This window comes from Lynx canadensis, chromosome Y (genome assembly GCF_007474595.2).
Source record: "Lynx canadensis isolate LIC74 chromosome Y, mLynCan4.pri.v2, whole genome shotgun sequence".
NCBI classification, from domain to species: domain Eukaryota; kingdom Metazoa; phylum Chordata; class Mammalia; order Carnivora; family Felidae; genus Lynx; species Lynx canadensis.
The window spans coordinates 293,897-317,055 of record NC_050200.1 but is presented as its reverse complement, the minus strand read 5'-3'; the positions used below and the strand labels follow the sequence as shown (position 1 = coordinate 317,055).

Here is a 23,159-nt window from a genome sequence, read left to right as displayed (position 1 = left end):
GATACCAGTACACATATATATTGATAAAATTACAATTACTGGAAACATCAACTACTGGCTAGGATGCCAAGAAATAGGGTCACCTTTTGCTGCTGTGAACATAAAATAATACAGTTATTCTGAAAAGTGGTTTGGCAGTTTCTTATATATCCAGGAGTTGCAGTCATGCACAATTTTCCCAGAGAAAAGAAAACTTAGGTTGACACCAAAACTTGTACACAGTAATTCAAAGCAGCTCTAAATAGCCATAAACTGGGGGGGGGGGGGGGGGGGGCAAGCTTTCTTCCAGAACTCCGTAAGTTTAATGAATTGGTACATCCATATTAGGTACCAGAAAGCAATGAACTATTAGTACCTTCAACAACTTGGGTGAATCTCAGTATTATGCTGAGTGAAAAAGATGTACACACTATATAATTTTCTTCATATAAAATTTTTTTTAAGTTTATTTATTTGGAGAGATGGAGCAAAACAGGGGCAGAGAGCAGACTCTGCACTGTCAATGCAGAGCCCAACACAGGGACTGACACGGGGCTAGAACTCACAACCTGTGAGATCATAACTTGAGCCAAAACCAAGAGTCGGACACTTAACCAACTGAGCCATCTAAGTGCCCCTTCACATAAAATAATTGAAATGACAAAGTTTTAGAATGGAAACATATTACTGTTTGCCAGAAATTAGGAATCAGTGGCAGATAGATTGGTGTGATTGTAAATTAGTGCTTCAGAGATCGTTATAACTGTTCTGCATTTTGACCATAGAGTGGACACAACAGATACACAGGAAGTAAAAAATTGCTTACTGATGCGCATGGGCAGCTCAGTAGTTTAAGTGTTCAGCTTCAACTCAGGTCATGGTCTCACTACTAGGGAGTTCAAGCACCCACATCAGGCTCTCTGCTGTCAGCACAGCCCGCTTCAGATCCTCTGTCCCCCTCTCTCTGCTCCTCCCCCTGCTTTCGCATGTGATAACATGCTCTCTCTATCACAAATACAAATGGATAAACATCTAAGAATTTTTTGTGGGGCACCTGGGTGGCTCAGTGGGCTAAGCATCCAACTTTGGCTCAGGTCATCTCACAGTTCCTGAGTTCAAGCCACGTGTTGAGCCCTGTGCTGACAGCTTAGAACCTGGAGCCTGTTTCAGATTCTGTGTTTCCCTCTCTCTGCCCATTCCCGCTTGCTCTCTGTCAAAAATAAACCATTTTTTTTTCTTTTGAATTTTTTTGTTGTTGCATATAGCTTGGAGCACCTGGCTGGCACAGCCAGTAGAGCATGCAACTCTTGGTCTCAGATTCATGAGTTCAAGCCGCACAATATGTGGAGAGATCGATTCAAAAATCAAATCTTTAAATGTTTTGTTTTGTTTTGTTTTGTTTTGCATATAGCTAAATACCACAGAGATAGGAGTAGAAGTACACCTAGAGAAATCTTAGTAAAATTGGAGTTTGTACTACTATCCATATCCTGATTGTGACATTCTGTAGGCACAGATGGCATATTTCGTGTTATTTCTTAGAACTCTGTGATTCTGCAGTTGTCTCAAAATGATCCAATCACTTAATATAAGAAAAGTTGAAAGAACAAATTCAAGTAACTTTGGAGAACAGTACTTCGAATACTGTAAAACTAAAAAAAGTTGGTTTTAAGAAATTAAGGCTATGGCAGAGTTTGACTACTAACACAGTAGCTTTAGCAGATTTCGGTGGGTAAAGACTGAAGTGTTGTTATCTTGATTGTGGTAGTCATTACTGTGCTTCAGAAAGATTGAATGTTACTGTATGTAAACTTATTATTATTATTATTTTAATGTTTATTTTTGAGAGAGAGAGAGACCGTGCAAGCTAGGGAGGGACAGAAAGAGGGAGATACAGAATCTGAAGCAGGCTCCAGGCTTCTGAGCTCTCCACACAGAGCCCGACATGGGGCAAATCCACAAACTGTGAGATCATGATCCGAGCTGTAGTCAGGTGCTTAACCACCCAAGCACCCCCAAAATTAATTTTTAAAAATAACCATCTAAAAATAAAAAATACCTAGTTTTTAAGTTACAAAAGTACACCACACACAAATGAAACACAATAAACTTCCTCAGCAAAGTTAATATTTTACCATGTTTTGGTCAAATGAATATATTTTATCCTCTTAACATATATTATTCTATAACTGTTAAAAAGTATTAATACCATCCAAGATGAAATGGGTGTTAGCAGCAAATAGTTTTCATTTTTTTTTGTTCACACTGTTGGTATTTTTCTCAGGATTGTTTGCCTAAATTATGTTTTATTTTATATTATCTTTTGATTGTATCTGTTGATATCAATTTGTTGATTGAGCCAGCAAGTCATTCCTTGCCTAAATTTTAAATTCATTGGGATTACTGGGAATACATTAATTCTAGAACATTAACTCTTCTCTGTTTTCATTTGAAAAAAAAAAATCCCTTTAGTTAATAATAAATGGCTATGGACTTTACAAGATAGCATGTAAGATTTAAGCAGAATTAAATGCCAATCTAGTAATTGTGACAACTCTGGGGTTGTCATTTTCATGTTAATGGTATCTTTACTTGAATTCAGAATGCCCAAATACAGTGTTTTATAAAAAGGACATGATTCTCAAAGCCTGCTACCCATAGTTTCATGATAATCCTTTCATGAAGCGTAATTATTACTGTAAGCTTCACTTTCAGTAATCATTGCCACTCAAGAGATAGTGTTTATTTCTTTATTTCCACTTCCTATCTAAGGCTCAACTTAAATTTCTGACATTTTTCTTGTGGTTATGAAAAATAAAATATGGATATTCTGGGGATATATAATATAGTACTTAAGTCTATTCTGTTTTTTCCTCAGACTTTGGGGTGAACCTGTTAATTTACGTGAACAACATGATGCCTTAGAATTTTTTAATTCTTTAGTGGATAGCTTAGATGAAGCTCTAAAAGCTTTAGGACATCCAGCTATGCTAAGTCAAGTCTTGGGAGGTTCCTTTGCTGATCAGAAGATTTGTCAAGGCTGCCCCCATAGGTAAGTGGTAATTAAGATTTTTATTGTTCTAATTTTAGAATATGTGCTGCCAAAATGAGCACAATTAATTAAGGTTTTTTAGTGTCTGCTTTGCATTAGTCCTTTTTTCTTTTCTTTTATAATAGTATAAATGAAATTTTTACTTTTGCTTATGTAGGAAAGCACAGTGTACCAAATACTACTAAATGCCTAGGATTGTGAATGAGTTACAATTCTATATTATAACCAAGTGTTTGTCTTTTCACTTTTTATCCTATTGAATATATCTCACTACTTTCTCTAACATTTTTGTATCTTTTGTTATGTCATTTTCCCTACATCTACACTTAGAGATTTATGTCATCATCAAAATTAAAATTGAAATATCATGGGGCGCCTGGGTGGCGCAGTCGGTTAAGCGTCCGACTTCAGCCAGGTCACGATCTCGCGGTCCGTGAGTTCGAGCCCCGCGTCGGGCTCTGGGCTGATGGCTCAGAGCCTGGAGCCTGTTTCCGATTCTGTGTCTCCCTCTCTCTCTGCCCCTCCCCCGTTCATGCTCTGTCTCTCTCTGTCCCAAAAATAAATAAACGTTGAAAAAAAAAATTAAAAAAAAAAAAAGAAATATCTTAAATATAGTAAACTTAGAAGGTAACTGGCAGGTGTGGGGCATTATTTCCTGTACAAATACAAAAGCTAACTTTTAAATTACCATTGATCCTTGTCATTCTTGAGATAGGTTCATTATGTTTGCGCATAAAACCATTAGGCAACATTTCACAAGGCATTATTTTGTTTGGGAGTTAAAAAGAAATTGATTTGGGGCACCTGGCTGGCTCAGTCAGTAGAGCATGTATGTGACTCTTGATTTTGGTATTGTGTGTTTGTGTGTTTGAGAGACCACTCAAGAGCAGGACTGGGCAGAGAGAGAGGAGGAAATAGCCAAATACACAAACCATGAGATCATGACCTCAGCCAAAGTTAGACACTAAACTGACTGAGCCACCCAGATACCCCTAGGGTTATGGTTTTAAACCCAGATAAAGGGCCAAGATTATGTTTTTAAAAATTAATTTTAAAAAGAAATTGATTTATCAAGAGTTTCTAATGGAAATAAACAGTGACCCTTGGTTAGCATTAATATTTCAGAAAGTTTGCTGATGGATACACATTTGTGTCTGTGGTGTATAAGCTTTAGTTTGGGGCTTAACTGTTGTTTTTTATAAGTGTTGATTTCAAATCCTTTCTCACCAAAATAATCACAAGAAGAGTATTTTCTATAGTCTATTATTCTACAAACTATATGCCATTCTGTTACTCTATAAACATTAGCTGGGTATAGTAGGTAAAGCAGATTCTTTTTAACATAGGGAAATGTTTAGAGAAAGATAGTATTACATAACTGAGAAATTTTTATCACGTCCTAGTGCCATTCTTTTGGAAAAAGGTTGGTGGGGAGCAAGACATTTATTCACCTGGTTCAGCCAATGTTTCATTCTTATGAAAGATATTTTACATCAGATGGGCAATAAAAAGTATCCAGCAGTCCTCAGTGTTTTTTTTTTTATCAGTTCTCAAACTTAGTTGTAAATTATTGCTTTATTAAGTAAAAGTAAAGTGCAAATTAAGTAAATTTGAAACTAATTCCAACTAATGTTACTATCACTAGATAAATTAGGGGGTTTCATGCTAGAGTTCCAACTCTTTTCAATATTATAGAGCACTGGTTTCTTAGAGAGTCCTGTTTTTTTTCAGAAACACTCAATTCCATTTATTCACTAAAAGTTTTTTTTCCTCGTGTGCAGTTCCTATTACAGTAGTAATGAGTCATTCATAGATACTTGTACACTTGTTTTCTCTTTTTAAGTTACAGGCTTCTAAATCTGAAGGACTGTGTCTAAAACATAATATCCCCTTGTGCTTTAATACATGAGGCACTCTTTTTTTTTTTTTTCAACGTTTATTTATTTTTTTGGGACAGAGAGAGACAGAGCATGAACGGGGGAAGGGCAGAGAGAGAGGGAGACACAGAATCGGAAACAGGCTCCAGGCTCCGAGCCGTCAGCCCAGAGCCCGACGCGGGGCTCGAACTCACGGACCGCGAGATCGTGACCTGGCTGAAGTCGGACGCTTAACCGACTGCGCCACCCAGGCGCCCCAAGGCACTCTTAATATATCTGTTGGATGAGTAAATGTAATGGTTGAGAATGTATTCTCAAACTATCAACTTCCTGAGTTTAGCGTGTGTCCTAGTCCTGCAAGTTTCTTTTATGGAAAATCATGTGGCATGCTGATTCCATTCCCTATTACTTTTTTTTTTTTTTAATTTAATTTTTTTTTTCAACGTTTATTTATTTTTGGGACAGAGAGAGACAGAGCATGAACGGGCGAGGGGCAGAGAGAGAGGGAGACACAGAATCGGAAACAGGCTCCAGGCTCTGAGCCATCAGCCCAGAGCCCGACGCGGGGCTCGAACTCACGGACCGCGAGATCGTGACTTGGCTGAAGTCGGACGCTTAACCGACTGCGCAACCCAGGCGCCCCTTTTTTTTTTTTTAATTTAAATTTTAGTTAGCCAACGTTAAAAAAAAATTTGGGGGGCGCCTGGGTGGCTCAGTTGGTTGAGCCACTCAACTCGGGTCATGATCTCACAGTTTGTGAGTTCGAGCCCCGCGTCGGGCTCTGTGCTGACAGCTCAGAGACTGGAGCCTGTTTCGGATTCTGTGTCTCCCCCTCTCTCTGCCCCTCCCCTGCTCATGCTCTGTCTCTCTCTCTCAATAATAAATAAACGTTAAAAAAAAAAAAAATTTTTTTTTTTTTTTAAAGAATTTAATACAGTGTTGCCTGGCTGACTCAGTAGAGTGAAACATTCTTGATCTTGGGGTCATGAATTTGAGGCCTGTACTGGGTATAGAGATTACCTACAAAATTAAAAATTTTTTAAAAAAATCTGTATTGCCTACAGAAAAGTAAGTGGTAACTGGAAACTTACTAATAACTATGGCTAATGTATCTGACATTATATAATAAATAGTTGAAATGTATTTTGTATCAAGTGTACAACTAAAAATTATTAGAAACCCAAGGAATAAATTCTTTTGTCTCTTAAAATAATATCTTTAGATACGAGTGTGAAGAATCTTTTACAACTCTGAATGTAGATATTAGAAATCACCAAAACCTTCTTGATTCTTTGGAACAGTATATCAAAGGAGATTTATTGGAAGGTGCAAATGCTTATCGATGTGAAAAATGTGATAAAAAGGTATGTATTGTCTAGTAGTTTCAAATCAGGAATTAACATTTAACAGAACTGGAAGACGCCATAGTTGCTTCTATTAAACCTCAAAATTTACGTCTCTCCTGTCTCTACTTTGTAGCAGTGGTGGCAGAGAGGCAGTTGAGATGATTTACTTAAGGGTTTGACAGGAAAAAATAAAATAAAATAAAGATTTATCAGGGGAACTACTGAGAGAAAATAATGCCAGGACTAGGAAAAATGTTTTCATTTGGTTGATATATTTTTGCTGTTACAATTGCTGTTGAATTCCTCAAAGCAGAATTGCTGATAATCAAAGACACCGTTCCCTTTTATATTCTAGATTACTCTTCATGTTTAGAAGAACATGTTTAAAAGAATATGTGTGCTTATTTTATTTGGTTACATCAGATTTTCAGAACCACTTGCATCTTTAAACACCAGATTCGATTTTTCAGCCCATCCAACTGATTTTATTTTAGTCTATTAAACAGTTTATGAGATGGAATGATAACATGTTTTTGAAGACACGTATTATGGAAATATTTTTCTGAGCTCCACCTTGTCATCTCCCTAATGACCCGTATTATTCTGACATTAAAACGCATTTAGATTATGGCCTCTGAAGCCACAATATTTTCTGCTACCTGCAGATCTCAGATAGTTTTGTGTGAAGCATTTTGTTTTTCACACATCCTGCCACTTTTTTCCCCCAGATACTTATTAAACTAAGGACCTTTTCAGAACACAGAATTAACACATTACTGTGTGTGCAGCATTTAGCACATTATGTGGCATCTAAAATGTTGTATGTATTAGATGATATTGTACGCACAGTTTCTTGGGTTTGTTCATACCAGATTCTGATCATTAACATAAAAATTAAACATCAGAAAAGTAACATGAAATATGGAAACAGCCATTAGTTTCTGTATCACTAATTTCCCGTTTCACATAAGACCATAATTACATATTTTAAGGTTTGATTTAAATGTTTTGAAAAAGTAGTAACAAATGATATTCATTGTGTTCATTACTATTTACTCATCTATTTGTAAATAAATTTAGATCATAAAGTCTCATTCTATTTTTTATAGGTTGATACAGTAAAGCGCTTACTAATTAAAAAGTTGCCTCCTGTTCTTGCTATCCAATTGAAACGATTTGACTATGATTGGGAAAGAGAGTGTGCAATTAAATTCAATGATTATTTTGAATTTCCACGAGAGCTGGACATGGAACCTTACACAGTACCAGGTGTTGCGAAGCTGGAAGGAGATAATGTAAAACCAGACAGTCAGTTGATACAACAGAATGAGGAGTCTGAAAGTGAGAAAACAGGAAGCACAAGATACAGACTTGTAGGTGTGCTTGTACACAGTGGTCAAGCAAGTGGTGGACATTATTATTCTTACATCATTCAGAGAAATGGCAAAGATGGTGAGAGAAATCGCTGGTATAAATTTGATGATGGAGATGTAACAGAATGTAAAATGGATGATGACGAAGAAATGAAAAATCAGTGTTTTGGTGGAGAGTACATGGGAGAAGTATTTGATCATATGATGAAGCACATGTCATACAGGAGACAGAAAAGATGGTGGAATGCTTATATACTCTTTTATGAACGAATGGACACAATAGACCAAGATGATGAGATGATAAGATACATATCAGAGCTAACTATCACAAGACCCCATCAAATTATGTCACCAGCCATTGAGAGAAGTGTCCGAAAACAAAATGTGCAGTTTATGCATAACCGAATGCAGTACAGTTTAGAGTATTTTCAGTTTGTGAAAAAACTGCTTACATGTAATAGTATTTATCTAAGCCCTGTTCCAGGTAAGTTTCTGCAATTCAGTTTCTTATCAGTAAAGAGTAATTTTTATTTCACTTACAGGATTTTTTATCAGTGATAAATACATATTTAATATTTTTCTTGTATCCTTTTTTTTCCCCATAAAATTATTAGGCTCATTTTATTTTAACTATGTCAGCATTTTTAGTTCCAGTTAAAGTCAAATATTTAAGATCCCTGTATTTTTTAATACTGATAATCATATCTAGAAACATTAGAAGAGCTTTTATCTGTGTTTTTTGAACAAGCATTAGTTTCAAACATGGTTTGTTGGAAGTGCTAAGGTAACCATTAAAGATTACTCTTAGTCTTTTTAATGTGGAGCATTTGTTCAAACAAATGTAAACAAAAATGTATTTGGTTATATGTATGTTTCTTAAGGACAAGATCACTTGTTGCCTGAAGCAGAAGAAATCACTATGATTAGTATTCAGCTTGCAGCTAGATTCCTCTTTACCACTGGATTTCATACCAAGAAAATCATCCGTGGCCCTGCCAGTGATTGGTACATGGGTTTGGATTTTATTCATATTATTGTTAATAGTTTGTTTGAATCTTTATAGCACTGCTTAATTTTTCCCTAGCCATAAAAATCTTATTTCAAATACAGGATAAAGATTTGGTAGTAATGTTGAAAAGAATATTAAAATCAACGTGCCTTCTTTTAGTCATATATTGGCCCCTATTTCTGTTAAACTGTATCGTATCTCTTACTGTTTCATCATGAAATTATCTTCTAGTTGGAATTCTGGCTTACGTTTAAAAAAAAAGATGTTTTTAAGTATTTATGGTCTTACATTTTTAATTGTAAAGTTACAGAGAACACACTGATCTAACAGCTGTTTTCAGCATCTTTGAGAATATAAGACCACTCCATGAGGAACATGATGGATTTTGATAATAGATTTGGTAACAGATTTGCAAAAGCCTAGACAGGTTCTCATTTAATTCAACTATGACCATTAATTGTAAAGGCGATTTTCTTCTTTATTTGATTCATAGATATCTGTTGGTTCACTGTAGAAATCAAAACAGAAGCACATTAATAAAAAGTTGATATTCATGTATTTTTCTTGTTTTAGGTACGATGCACTGTGCATTTTACTCCGTCATAGCAAAAATGTGCGTTTTTGGTTTGCTCATAATGTTCTTTTTAATGTTTCAAATCGCTTCTCTGAATACCTTCTTGAGTGCCCTAGTGCAGAAGTGAGGGGTGCATTTGCAAAACTTATAGTATTTATTGCACATTTTTCTTTGCAAGATGGGCCTTGTCCTTCATCATTTACATCTCCCGGGCTTTCTGGTCAGGTAATTGAAAGTTTTTTTCTAACAATGAAATACAGTTAATTTGTATTAATTTGTATTTGATCTTTCCTACAAGATCAAATCACTAAACATCTGTTTAATATATATACCATATATGCATGTGTGCATTTTTTTAGTTTATTACAGTTGTTTCACAGCAGTGAGTAATGATTATTGGGCACCTTCAAAATATAAGGAAAATTTTTTCTGTTCAGTTACTTCTAGTTATGCAATAGGTCTTCAGCTTATATATGTTTTAATATGTTTAATGAAGGTTTACTTTTATAAATTGCTAAATTTAAATGTTTTAAATAGCTTGTTGAGCATAAAAGTGTTGAGCATCTGCAATGAAGTTCTTAACTTTTTGTTCCCTCTCGAAAAGCAACTATTTTTAGTAATTTCCTTTCCCATATTTCTGCTTAATGCAGTCATATGTACAAACGTATCCATGATGCAAACATATATATAAGAATCCTTTTCTCCATATGGTGCTAATTAAATATTTATCTTTTATAGGCATGTGATAACTTAAGTTTGAGTGATCACTTACTAAGAGCAGTATTAAATCTCCTCAGAAGGGAAGTTTCAGAGCATGGCCGTCATTTACAGCAATATTTCAATCTGTTTGTAATGTATGCCAATTTAGGTAAAAACTTTTCATAACTTATTTAATGTATTATTTTCATGTTTAATACTGAATGATGAAAGTATTTTAATGTAATGATGAGATCTAATTCCTTGTGAAATAGAAGCAGTATTCCATGTTCATATAAATGTTAAAATCCATTGCAGACTTTTTGTATTTTTTTGTATTTTTTATTTATTTTTTTATTTTTAGTGTTTGTGTATTTTTGAGAGAGAAAACATGAGCATGAGAGGGTCAGACAGAGGGACAGAGGATCCAAAGCGGGCTCTGTCCTCACAGCAGTGTCCAGTGAGGGGCTTGAACTCAGGAACTGTGAGGTCATGACCTGAGCTGAGATCAGGTGCTTAAGTGACTGAGCCACCCAGGTACCCCTGATTAGCTTTTCAGTAGCAGTCCTTATCTTGGACTATAGTTCAGAAAATGTGTCTGGTTCATGTTTTTATCTCTTAATGCTGGTTTTAAAAAAATGATGCACAGGCTATATCCTACATGATATGAATCAGAATTCCTAGAGCTAGGAAAAACTGTTTTCAAAGGAAAGTGGTTGTATTTGTCAACTTTAAGAATCACTACCTGGGGCGCCTGGGTGGCGCAGTCGGTTAAGCGTCCGACTTCAGCCAGGTCACGATCTCGCGGTCCGTGAGTTCGAGCCCCGCGTCGGGCTCTGGGCTGATGGCTCAGAGCCTGGAGCCTGTTTCCGATTCTGTGTCTCCCTCTCCCTCTGCCCCTCCCCCGTTCATGCTCTGTCTCTCTCTGTCCCAAAAATAAATAAACGAAAAAAAAAATTAAAAAAAAAAAGAATCACTACCTAAAAATGTTGGCCTATACCTGTTTTTGTTAAAATAAAATCAGTTCAATTCACTAAAACTGTGTATAAGTTATGCACTTAAATTCTGTTGAAATCAGTATCAATATCATTGTTGTCAAAATACACTTCTCTTCATTTCTTCTCAGTGGCTCCAGAGTGCTTACCTAAAATATTATGGTGTATGTTTTATTATACTCTGATGCTCATTCCATTTTTGTTTTGATTTGTTTTTAAGTCTAGTCTTGCTGCTCAACAACTAGATTATAAAATTCTGGTGATGAGGGCCTTTTTCACAGTAAACATGTTTTCTAAATGAATGGAAGGATCATCAAGAAATTTATAAGAAATTTTCTAAAATTTTCTGTATTCTCTTAGGTCACATTTATTAAGAGGAGAAAGAGTAGTGGCGCCTGGTTGACTCAGTCAATTAAGTGTCCAACTTGTTTTTGTTTTGTTTTTTGTTTTTTTTTAATGTTTATGTTAGAGTATGAGCCAGGCACACAGAGGGATGGGACAGAGGATCTCAAGCAGGCTCTGTACTGACAGAGATGGGGCTGATGTGGGGCTTGAACTCACAAATTGTGAGTTCATGGCCTGAGCCAAAGTCAGATGCTCAATCAACTGAGCAGCTCAGGTGTCCCAAGTACCCAGCTCTTGATTTAGGCACAGGTCTTAATTTCACAGCCCTAAGATCAAGCCCTACATTGGATCCATGCTGGGTATGGAACCTCCTTGATATTCCCTCTCTTTCTCTTCCTCTCTGCCCCTCCCACTCTCAAAAAAAAAAAAAAGAGAGAGAGAGAAAAGAGAAAAAGTAACTATGTTGCATTTACAAGCATAGAATTGCAATGTTAGTTATTCAGGTGTTGATGCATCAGTGGCTCAAAATTACTAATGTTTTCAGATGTATTCTAGTTAAAAGTTTTGCAGTATTGGGGCACCTGCGTGGATCAGTTGGGGTTAAGCATCCAAGTTCATCTCAGGTCACCATCTCACAGTTTGTTAGTTCATGCCCCTCATCAGACTCACTGCTGTCAGTGCGGAGTCTGCTTTGGATCCTTTGTCCCCTCTCTTTCTGTCCCTCTCCCGCTTATATGCATGCATGCACTCACTCTCTTTCTCTCAAAAATACATTTAGTAAATAAATAAATCCTTGTTTTTATTCCTGTTTTTAATACAAAACTATCAAATTGAAGCCCTCACAGAAATCATATATTAAACAGTTGGTCACAAGTCATTTATTATTGGTCCATAGTATAATCTTTATTTCCATAAATATATGGATTGATAAATATTAACATTAAGTCATTAAAGCCAGATGTAGCTTAGTTTTCAACTTTTTTTGGATTTTAGCAAGGTAAAACAGTTCATTTGCCACACATTTGACTTTCTCAGTAAGGTCTCCAGCATCACCCTGTAATCAAACATGTGAGTATTTCAGTAATCAATACTCATTCTGTGACAGTGGCTAGTGGTCTCATAACAGGTCAAACAAATTTCACCAAAAAGTGTGTCATGGCACGAACATTATTTTTAAAGAAACTTCATCAATATTTTCACCCTTTTTTTTAAGTGTGTCCTTTTTTGTTTGTTTGCTTTTAGTTTATTTATTTTGAGAGAGAGCACACAAGTGAGAAGGGACAGAGATGTGGGAGGGAGAATACCAAACATACTCCACAGTGCCGTCACAGAGCCTGATGCGGGGCTTGAACCCATGAACTGTCAGACCATGTCTGGAGCTAAAACCTAGAGTCAGACCGTCAACCAACAGAGTACCCAGGCATCCCATGTTTATCAATCTTTTTGAATTTCACATAAAACAATGCAAACCTATCTTTATTGTGGTCCTGGGAATGCTACAATGCATAAAGGAATTTTAATAGGATAGGAAACAAGGGAACATACAAAATGCTAATATGTACATCCAAGGAATATCTGAACTACACTTAGTAAGAAAGGGCTTGCTGGAGAAAATGAATTCATTGGTAACTAGAGTGAAGGGCTCCTTAGATAATGAAATTACTCAGTCTGACTTCAATTGGTGAAAGATATGAGGTAGAAGAAGGAATTAGTAAGATACTGTAACCCCATGGTCTTTTGACAAGTCTTGTGAGAAAGTCTATAGTTGATTGAGGGCATTGAAGGCCATTATACCATAGTAGACCACCAATAGACTGCTTCTCCAGTTTGCTCTGTGTGGTTTCAATATGTACCCAGTCAACCATGGTCTGGAAGCATATAGTCCTCCCCTTGAGGTACTGTCAGAAGGTCAGTTGTAGCCTAACACTATATCACAGCAGGATACACCTTGCTAGTTCTCATTACACAGGCATTTTTATCATCTCATTTACATCATCACAAGAATGGTGAGTACAGCACAATAAGATGATTTTGAGAGAGAGAGATCACATCCATATAATTTACTACATTATGTTATAATTCTATTTTATTGTTTTTGGTGTTAATCACCATGTCTAATTTACAAAGTAGGCATGTGAGTATAGGAAAAAAGTTAACATATATAGGGTTCACTACTAGTTCACTAGGCTTTAGGAACCTACTAGAAGTCTTGGAACATAATCCTTGAAAATAAGGAGGGGCTACTTAATTAATCTTTACCTTAGAAAGATTACCCTGACTAGGGGTGCCTGGGTAGCTCAGGCAGTTAAGCATCCAACTTTGGCTCAGGTCATGATCTCACTGTTCATGAGTTTAAGACCCCTGTCAGTCTCTATAGAGCCTGCTTCAGATTGTGTCTCCCTGTCTGTCTGCCCCTCCCCTGCTCGTGCTCTGTCTCAAGAAATAAACAAACATTTAAAAAAATTAAGGTTGCAGTGAAAACTGGATTACAGTGGAGCAAAACATTGTAAAACTGATCTATAAGCTGAGAAGATCATTGCTGCTTTATATATAGACTGGACAGATTTAGATTTAGAACATGGACAGGGGCGCCTGGGTGGCGCAGTCGGTTAAGCGTCCGACTTCAGCCAGGTCACGATCTCACGGTCCGTGAGTTCGAGCCCCGCGTCGGGCTCTGGGCTGATGGCTCAGAGCCTGGAGCCTGCTTCCGATTCTGTGTCTCCCTCTCTCTCTGCCCCTCCCCCGTTCATGCTCTGTCTCTCTCTGTCCCAAAAATGAATGAACGTTGAAAAAAAAAAAATTAAAAAAAAAAAAAAAAAAAAAAAAGAACATGGACAGATTTAGAAGTTCATTATAAGAAAATCAGAACTTGAAGGTTGGATATTTGACCAGAGAAGAGATGTTTAAAACCATTGTGTAGGTGTGCCTGGCTGGCTCCATGAGTAGACCATGTGACTCTTGATCTTGGTGTGGGAGTTACAGTCACATATAGGGTATAGAGATTACTTTAAAAAATTAAAATCTTTTAAAAAAAAAAAAGACCAAGGTATAATAGTGCCAATTTGCCCAGAGGAAACCTAAGAGGAGGAGCCCATTTGGGAAGGTTAATTTTTTTTTTTTTTAATACATTTATTTTTGAGAGAAAGAGAGAGAGAGAGATACAGAGTATGAGTGGGGGAGGGGCAGAGAGAGGGAGACACAAATCCAAAGCAGGCTCCAGGCTCTGAGCTGTCAGCACAGAGCCCGACATGGGGCTTGAATTCACAGACTAATATCATGGCCTGAGCCACCCAGGTGCCCCAAGAAATTTAATTTCTCATTTAATTTTGTTTCTGTCTTTATCACTTTACCATATGTTGATGAGAGTTGCTATCTAGGCCCCAAACAGTATCAGAGCTCAGTATAATCAAAATGCCACAATTTCACAGTTAGAATAAACTAAATCAATGTACTTTCAGCAGTTATGCAGTCTGCACTTCTTCAGCTTACACAATGAGCTTTAATCATAAAAAGTATAAGCAAGTATATTATTTTTTATTCAGTACCTGCCATTCTAATTGTTTTTTGTCTCTTTATTTCTCCTGCACATTATTCTTCTCCCTTTTTTTTATAGGTATGGCAGAAAAGACACAGCTTTTGAAATTGAGTGTACCTGCTACATTCATGCTGGTATCTTTAGATGAAGGACCAGGTCCTCCAATCAAATATCAGTATGCTGAATTGGGCAAGTTATACTCAGTAGTGTCTCAGCTGATCCGCTGTTGCAATGTCTCATCAAGAATGCAGTCTTCAATCAATGGTAAAGTAAAATGTTTTATTCTATACAATGATTTAAAATTAATGGCAGGCTACTATAGTACTTCATTAAAATTCTGAATATTTATAAAAATGAAGTAAGAGTCTGAAGGTCCATTCTTCTATGTTTTTAAACCATTAAGTTGTTCCACGTGTTAGAAGATTTTTTTTAAATTTACTCCCTAATGTGATAAATGCCTTATTTATGAAATGGTTACTTCAGAATTTTAACTTGGTAAAAAAACATGGTTTTTTGCATCTTCCCATCTTGGTATATATCTGATCATTTTAATGTTTTGTTGAGCTTAGGAAAGTTAATTTATAATCAGTTTTTCATGTAAAAAAATTCAGTATCTTAATTTTGTATAGAAGTTTATTGGCTTTTCATTGATGACAAATCTATTCTAGGTAATCCCCCTCTTCCCAATCCTTTTGGTGATCCTAATTTATCACAGCCTATAATGCCAATTCAGCAGAATGTGGCAGACCTTTTATTTGTGAGAACAAGTTATGTGAAGAAAATTATTGAAGACTGCAGTAACTCAGAGGAAACCATCAAATTGCTTCGTTTTTGCTGCTGGGAGAATCCTCAGTTCTCATCCACTGTCCTCAGTGAACTTCTCTGGCAGGTTAATGGAAAATAAATATTGATATGTCCATAACTTGATTCATGATTCCCTTAAATTAGGAACTCAGCTATGTTTTATTGTTTTAGGTTGCATATTCATACACTTACGAACTTCGGCCATACTTGGATTTACTTTTGCAGATTTTACTTATTGAAGATTCTTGGCAGACTCACAGGTAGATACATATTTTTTGCTACCAGAATACTTACATTTTTTTTTTAGATTCTAAAAATAAGGAAATTGCTAGCAGCCAAATACATTTTTACTTCTTAAAGCTCTGTTTATATTTTATAAGTGGTAACTTTTTAGAACTAAAATTTTCATACTAACAAGTCTTTATATAAAGACTTTTTCTCCAAATTCCTGTCTGTGTTCTTTGCCAAAAAATTCAGTCTACAAGTGATGATTTAGAATTGGTTCCCCAGTTCTGCCAGGTGATGCCTGCTTTTCTCCCCACTGGCATTATTTTAGCATGATTTCTTTAATGAAACAAATACAACAAATTGTCACCACTCGTCATAACAGTGAAAGAAAAACCTCAGAATAACCTTACACTTTTTAATAAATTTGTAGTACTTAATCACTACAATCTTGAATTTAGGATTCAATTTCAGACAACTTTAAAATTGTTATGTAACCTAATTCACTATCATAGATTCCAAACAAATCAGTTAATGTTTAAATGCCATTATCTCAGTCACCGTGAGATAAAAGTATAACAAGCTCCAACTTACAATCATTTATTACTCAGTACCTATTTCAGTATCATGAGGAAATTTGACTTTTTTTTTTTTTTTTTGAGTTTATTTATTTATTTTGAGAGAGAGACTAAGACAACACAAGTCGGGGAGGCGCAGACAGGGAGACAGAATCCCAAGCAGGCTCCATCACACTGTCAGCACAGACCCCGATGTGGGGCTCAAACTCACGAAACTGTGAGATCAGGACCTGAGCCAAAGCCAAGAGTCAGATGCTTAACCAACTGAGGCACCAAGGCACCCTGGGAGTTTGAAATTTTGTAAGATGCTTATTTTAATGGGATGTAATTTTTACTTTTAGTGTAAAGAACTTATTTTGTTTACTGTGTGTATTCTTATGTATGCTTTAGACACATGAATCCTACTCAGCCATCTTGTTTCATCCAAGCAAATATAGTAAAAGTATAAATTCTGGATTAATACATAAAATAGTGGGCTTTGTGAAGAAATCAGTAAAGTATTTTTATTATGAGCCATAATGTTTCATTTAATGAACATTAGTTTTAGTTTATTCACTAAGCAATAGGTGATATTTACAAAGTGTCTACTATTGTGCCAAGACAACAGGACAAACACAATATGAATTAGTTATATATAATAAACAGTTGAAGTAATGGTGGTGTGGCTTGGAATGCAACTCTTGATATTTGGGTTCTGAGTTCAAGCCCCACAATGAGGGTAGATATTACCTACATAAATAAACTTTAGAAAGTCACAATACCAAAAAATTGTTTTTGATTTGGAATATAATGATGTAAAATAAGTAAATAAGTAAAATAAATGATGAAAAGGAGAACTTTCTAGACTAGGTCCTCCGTGACAAGAAATAAGGCATCTGTTTGCCCATAAATAGTTTTTAGTTTGTTTTTGAGAAGAACAAGATATAATTGGCTGTATAAAATGTTATACTGAGATTTGGTTAGAACTGCATTGAAATCACTAATCATCCAAGATGACTCTTGCCAAAAAGATTGCTTTATCCACTGTGCATGTATTTTAATGGTGTAGATTTCAGGTTCATTTTGTACTGTCAGATTACTTCCACTTGCATAGTCACTGGAATCTGCAGTCTTAGAAAAAAATTATCTGGGGGCACCTGGGTGGCTCAGTCAGTTGAATGTACTACTCCTGGTTTTGGCTCAGGTCATGATCCCAGCCAGGGCCATGGGTTTAAGCACAGAATGCGGTTTGGGATTCTCTCCCTGCTCATCCCCCCACTTGCTCTCACACACACACCCTCTCTCTTCTTAAAAATAAATACCAGTTAAGCATCTGACTTCACCTCAGGTCATGGTCTCAACGTTCATGAGTTCGAACCTTTCATTGGGCTCTGTGCTGACAGCTCAGAGCCTGGAGCCTGCTTCACATTCTGTGTCTCCCTCTCTCTCTCTGCTCCTTCCCAGCTCATGCTCTGTCTCTCTCCTGTCTCTCCTTACAAATATAAACGAATGTACAAAAAAAATTTAGAGACAAAATCTGAAGCAGGCTGTAGTCTGTGAGCTGTCAGGAGAGAGCCTGGCATGAGGCTCAGACTCACCAGCCATGAGATCATAACCTGAGAGAAAGTTAGACGTTTAATCAACTGAGGCACCCCAACACATACACTTTAAAAAAAAAAAAAAGATTATCTCACTCTGCTCCCCTCACCCTTGCTTGTGCACTCTTTCTCTCTTTCTCTCTCAAATAATAATAATAATAATAAGTAAATAATAAAATAAATTTTAAAAATGATCTAACTCCAGAGTAAATTTCTCAAGTGAAGCAGTCATGCAGACATAGTTGTAGTTAACTTTAACAAAAATAATGTAATATTGATATCCTTAATTTACCACTGATAATGCACTTAAACTGTGAGATAGCAAAATAATTACGGATTGACAGTAATTTGTGTGATACTTCAGACTCAGCTCACAATTTAGCAATCTTCCCAACTTCCTAGCTTTATGACATTAGGCAAGCTGAATTCTGTAGTTATTTTCTCATTTATTAAGTGGGTTTATTTTTAATGCTGCATACTCAGGTAAGTAACTCTAGAAGTAAATAGGTTAGATGCTTACATCAAAACATGTATTGAATGATACTAGGCACAGTGTTAGCTAGTAGATATTATAAATTTTTATATCTGGTTCTTTTTAGAATTCATAATGCACTTAAAGGAATCCCAGATGATCGAGATGGTTTGTTTGATACAATCCAGCGCTCTAAGAATCACTATCAAAAAAGAGCATACCAATGTATAAAATGTATGGTAGCACTCTTTAGCAATTGTCCCATTGCTTACCAAATATTACAGGTGAGAATTTTTTTCTTAAATCATGTAGTAATCTGTAAAAGACTGCCTTAAAAGACTTGTGAAAATTTGGACTTGAAATTTAAGTTAACATTGAAAATTATTCTAAATTTTTTCACACAGTTTTATTTTCTTTTGAAGGGTAATGGAGATCTTAAAAGAAAGTGGACCTGGGCAGTGGAATGGCTTGGAGATGAACTTGAAAGAAGACCATACACTGGCAATCCTCAATATGCTTATAATAATTGGTCTCCTCCAGTGCAAAGCAATGAAACATCAAATGGTTATTTCTTAGAAAGATCACATAGTGCGAGGATGACACTTGCAAAAGCTTGTGAACTCTGTCCAGAGGAGGTAAAAAAAGCCACCAATGGGCAGCAGATAAAAATGGAAGAAAGAAAAGTAATTTTTATTTTTATAGGCCAGGGTTCATTGTATTAAAAAATTTGTATTGTTGGGGCGCCTGGGTGGCGCAGTCGGTTAAGCGTCCGACTTCAGCCAGGTCACGATCTCGCGGTCCGTGAGTTCGAGCCCCGCGTCAGGCTCTGGGCTGATGGCTCAGAGCCTGGAGCCTGTTTCCGATTCTGTGTCTCCCTCTCCCTCTGCCCCTCCCCCGTTCATGCTCTGTCTCTCTCTGTCCCAAAAATAAATAAACGTTGAAAAAAAAAAAAAAAATTTGTATGTTATTTTGTTGGCTTTAATGTCTATTGTTGCTTGATTTGTTTTTTAGTAATCAAAGGAGTTTATTAACTCCTTTGCTAGAATTTTTTGGAGGTATTTCTGTGAAATTATCAAAAAACAAAATATATATATATATATACATATGTGTGTGTGTGTATATATATATATATATATATATATATAGGAAAGTCTATTTTTTTTCCTCTGTTAATTATTGTATTTGCTTTAAATGAAAAAATGTTAATGAGGTCAGCCTTGTGGATTTTTAAGAAATTTTATCCAGAAAGAGATTAAAATAAATTAAAGTTGCTTTCATAATCAAATTATTAATTTCTAAATATTTAAAATTAGGAGCCAGATGACCAAGATGCCCCAGATGAGCATGAGTCATCTCTACCAGAAGATACTCCATTATATCCTCATCCATCTGGATCTCACTGTCAACAGGTGACTTTTTTGTGTTTTTTGTTTTCATTTTTATTCACCAAATTATTTTACTTTATCTAAAGAGGATTTAATTATTTTTCTTAAATATTTTATAAATTATTGGTTGTGAGTATAAAGTAATAAAGTGATTATCTAGAATAGCTTTGCCAAGATGATCAGAGGAAGGGTGGTTAGAGTTGAGGTCATGTTGCAGCATGTTGCAATCTATCCTCATGGTATTTTTCATGGTATTTTTCCTTGTCACATAGCCCTCTTCTACTAATTGCAATAGTTAATTTAAGTGTGTGATATTTCACATTAACATAAATTTTATTAACATTAAATTAATAACTATCAGAAGAAATGTTACGATGTGAATGTCTTGGTTACTTTTGCCCCAGTATTCAGGTGCAGTAACGATGTTCTTAAAATCAGCAGTTTGACAGATTTCAATAAATGAGTCACTGGAAAAATGATAGATTTCTGACAAGAAATATCCATAAGGAAACCTTCATTCAGAAACAAGAATTTGGACAAATCTTTCTGGAAAGATTGTGGTTTAAACCACAAACATGACTAATTGAGGCCTTTTAAGGCAGTGGTTCTTAAATTTATATGCCTCAGAATCCTATAAAGGTGCTTTTTAAAACAGGTTGCTAAGTTCCGTGCCTCTAGGATTTCTGATTCATTAAAGGTGGGACTTTACATTCCAAAGAAGTTTCCAGGTGATGCTGTTGCTGCTGGTCTAGGGAATACTCTCAGAGAACCAGTTCTTTTAGGTGTAGCATTTGGGTCATAAACACTTTTAAAATACCTCCTTTGTGAATGTAGAATCAAATTTTATCATGAAGTCACATTTTCAAAACAGTTTATCATATTATGCTTACATTCCTTACAATATCAGAGTTGATTTGTAGGTTATTTTGTAACTATTACATGACAGTTTTTAAAAGATAAGTCCCTAGAAGAGATGTGTCTACTTTTAGACAAACTTTAGCCCATGATTTTTAATTTTAGTATGTGAAAAGTTTGACATGCAAGTCTTTTTCACCCTCTCAGAATAATCATGTGCATGGACAGCCATATACAGGGCCAGCAGCACATCACTTGAACAACCATCAAAAAACTGGCCAGCTCACACAAGAAAATTATGAAGGCAATGAAGAAGTACCCTCATCTCAAATGAAGGATCAGTAAAATGCCTATCATTAACTGCTTCCTTTTAAGACCATGCACTCAGGCCTTATTATCCAAACTTTTTCTGTGTCTGGCTATTATTCAAACTAGAGAAGCTGTTCAATATGGAGCGGAGATTGTATTCACTGTCATTTGCAGAAATTTTCCGTCAATATATATAAGCCACCTGCAGGGGAAAGTGTATAGTGTTTTGTATTAAATGGCTGACACTAATCTGTAAATGGCAAAGATGTATATAGTATATTAATGTTTGACTGTTAATTCTTAACCAAGAAAATTTTTTTTTGATGAAGAGTTAAAGATCTACCAAAAAAATAATTTTCTTGTTACGTCTGCTGCATTCTGCATCCAGTATTGTCTGCTTCATGGCAGTTGGATCAAATTCTTTACCAAAAAAAGAAGAAGAAAAACAGAAACATTCTATAAAACAGCCCATCCGTTATCAGTCACACCCCATTGGTTTCTTGTTAATTCTTAGTTACTAGAGCTATATAAGGCTGATTGGTAACCTTTGAAATGTGTGGATGATGTGGAAAAATTGGTGATGTAACATTGTTTCTGGATATTTCTCATTACTTTTTTATTCTGGTTAATTCAGTTTAAAGCTATAGTTATGCTTTAACATTTAGCATGGCCTCACACTAAGTTTGTGTAGCCAATAAAAAGTAAAATTACCAGTATACAGCAGTTTCTCCAAAGTGACAGTTGTGTTACCAGAGGTTTTGTTACACCTAGAGTAAATATAAAACAAGAGGAGAAATGTGACAAACCAGAGGTTTTTAGTTACTCATTTATTCATCGTGTTTAAAGTTTGACAGTTCAGTCTCTGGGTGGGATAAACAATGTGAAAGTATTGATAATAGGAATTTTAAAACAAATATACAGATACGCAAATATGCCAGAATGTATGGAGCGTAATAGACGACTGTATTTTGTGTGCTTGTTTTGTTTTATGATAGAGTTTATAAGGTGAAACTTCTAAAGAAGTCCACTGAATTGGACATCATCAGAAATCCACAATATTTTGAAGTACCATTGCACCTAGATACCTGGCTGGTTTTCTGGTCAGTCACAGTTTTACTTGAAAGCAAGAATTGTCCCAGTTCTTTTTCCATTCCAAAATTCTTATTGTTGTGGGGTTTAATTAAAGCATAAACTTCTGGTTAATATAATTCTGAAATACTATTTTAGAATAAACATTTGTTTCAGGATTCTTCAAAACTCATGAGTTAATACTATATTTAAAAAAGAATTGGTAACTTTGGAATGTGTGTAATATTTTGGAACCGCCTAAAAACCAAATATTCCTGCAAACAGATACGGCGTGTCCTATACTATTTAAATATTTTGCTGTTTTGTTTTATAGAAATTATTTTGCTGAATTCACAAATAGAATTTGATTTAAGAAGACTTTTGTTTCTTTGTTTTTGTTCATTATTCTTTTGTTCTTAAGCATTATACTTTCATTAAAATTAATTATTTATGGGGCGCCTGGGTGGCGCAGTCGGTTAAGCGTCCGACTTCAGCCAGGTCACGATCTCGCGGTCCGTGAGTTCGAGCCCCGCGTCAGGCTCTGGGCTGATGGCTCAGAGCCTGGAGCCTGTTTCCGATTCTGTGTCTCCCTCTCTCTCTGCCCCTCCCCCGTTCATGCTCTGTCTCTCTCTGTCCCAAAAATAAAATAAACGTTGAAAAAAAAATTAAAAAAATAAAAAATAAAAAAATAAAATAAAATTAATTATTTGCATAGCACAGCTTGGCATAATGCTGAATTCAGCATTTCAGACATTTTTTGTGCTTAAAATGGTTTTTTCTTTGCTCTTTATGGATTTGGAGAAAAGAAAAACTATTGGCACTTGAAAAAATCCAATATTAATCAGCCTTCTACTTTTGTCACATTTTTGTAGTCATTTCTTATTGTTTACAGTTGTTGTCTTCTCTGGAGTCACTAGGAACACTGAGTTTACAAATACTGAACCTAGGTTCCTTAGAGAAATACTGGGTTAGAATCATGCAAACTGGTGCTTACAGTTTCATCAACCTATCAGTACATAACCTTGTTTTGTGTTTCTCTTGAAAGATTCTTCATTTAATATATACTGCTGATTAACACTTAACTCAATGCCAACAGCACCAAAAC

The 23,159-nt window shown here is 35.7% G+C and overlaps 1 protein-coding gene across 4 annotated transcripts in view; it reads left to right on the top strand.

Annotated features, from left to right (window-relative positions):
- The window catches only part of LOC115508045 (probable ubiquitin carboxyl-terminal hydrolase FAF-X), a 184,749-nt gene that overhangs the window by 149,940 nt on the left and 11,650 nt on the right, over positions 1 to 23,159 (top strand). For 2 of the 4 annotated variants that reach the window (XM_030306447.2, XM_030306444.2), the window contains 13 exons: positions 2,858 to 3,031; positions 6,131 to 6,272; positions 7,364 to 8,111; positions 8,509 to 8,632; positions 9,210 to 9,435; positions 9,949 to 10,078; positions 14,860 to 15,045; positions 15,450 to 15,670; positions 15,757 to 15,845; positions 18,565 to 18,721; positions 18,860 to 19,072; positions 19,751 to 19,846; positions 20,885 to 22,432. In XM_030306447.2, coding sequence (XP_030162307.1) covers positions 2,858 to 3,031; positions 6,131 to 6,272; positions 7,364 to 8,111; positions 8,509 to 8,632; positions 9,210 to 9,435; positions 9,949 to 10,078; positions 14,860 to 15,045; positions 15,450 to 15,670; positions 15,757 to 15,845; positions 18,565 to 18,721; positions 18,860 to 19,072; positions 19,751 to 19,846; positions 20,885 to 21,022 — 2,644 coding nt within the window. In that variant the 3' untranslated portion in view covers positions 21,023 to 22,432. Of the gene's footprint in view, positions 1 to 2,857; positions 3,032 to 6,130; positions 6,273 to 7,363; positions 8,112 to 8,508; positions 8,633 to 9,209; positions 9,436 to 9,948; positions 10,079 to 14,859; positions 15,046 to 15,449; positions 15,671 to 15,756; positions 15,846 to 18,564; positions 18,722 to 18,859; positions 19,073 to 19,750; positions 19,847 to 20,884; positions 22,433 to 23,159 lie in introns of those variants that run through there. The other 2 variants (XM_030306448.2, XM_030306445.2) reach the window with 2 other exon arrangements.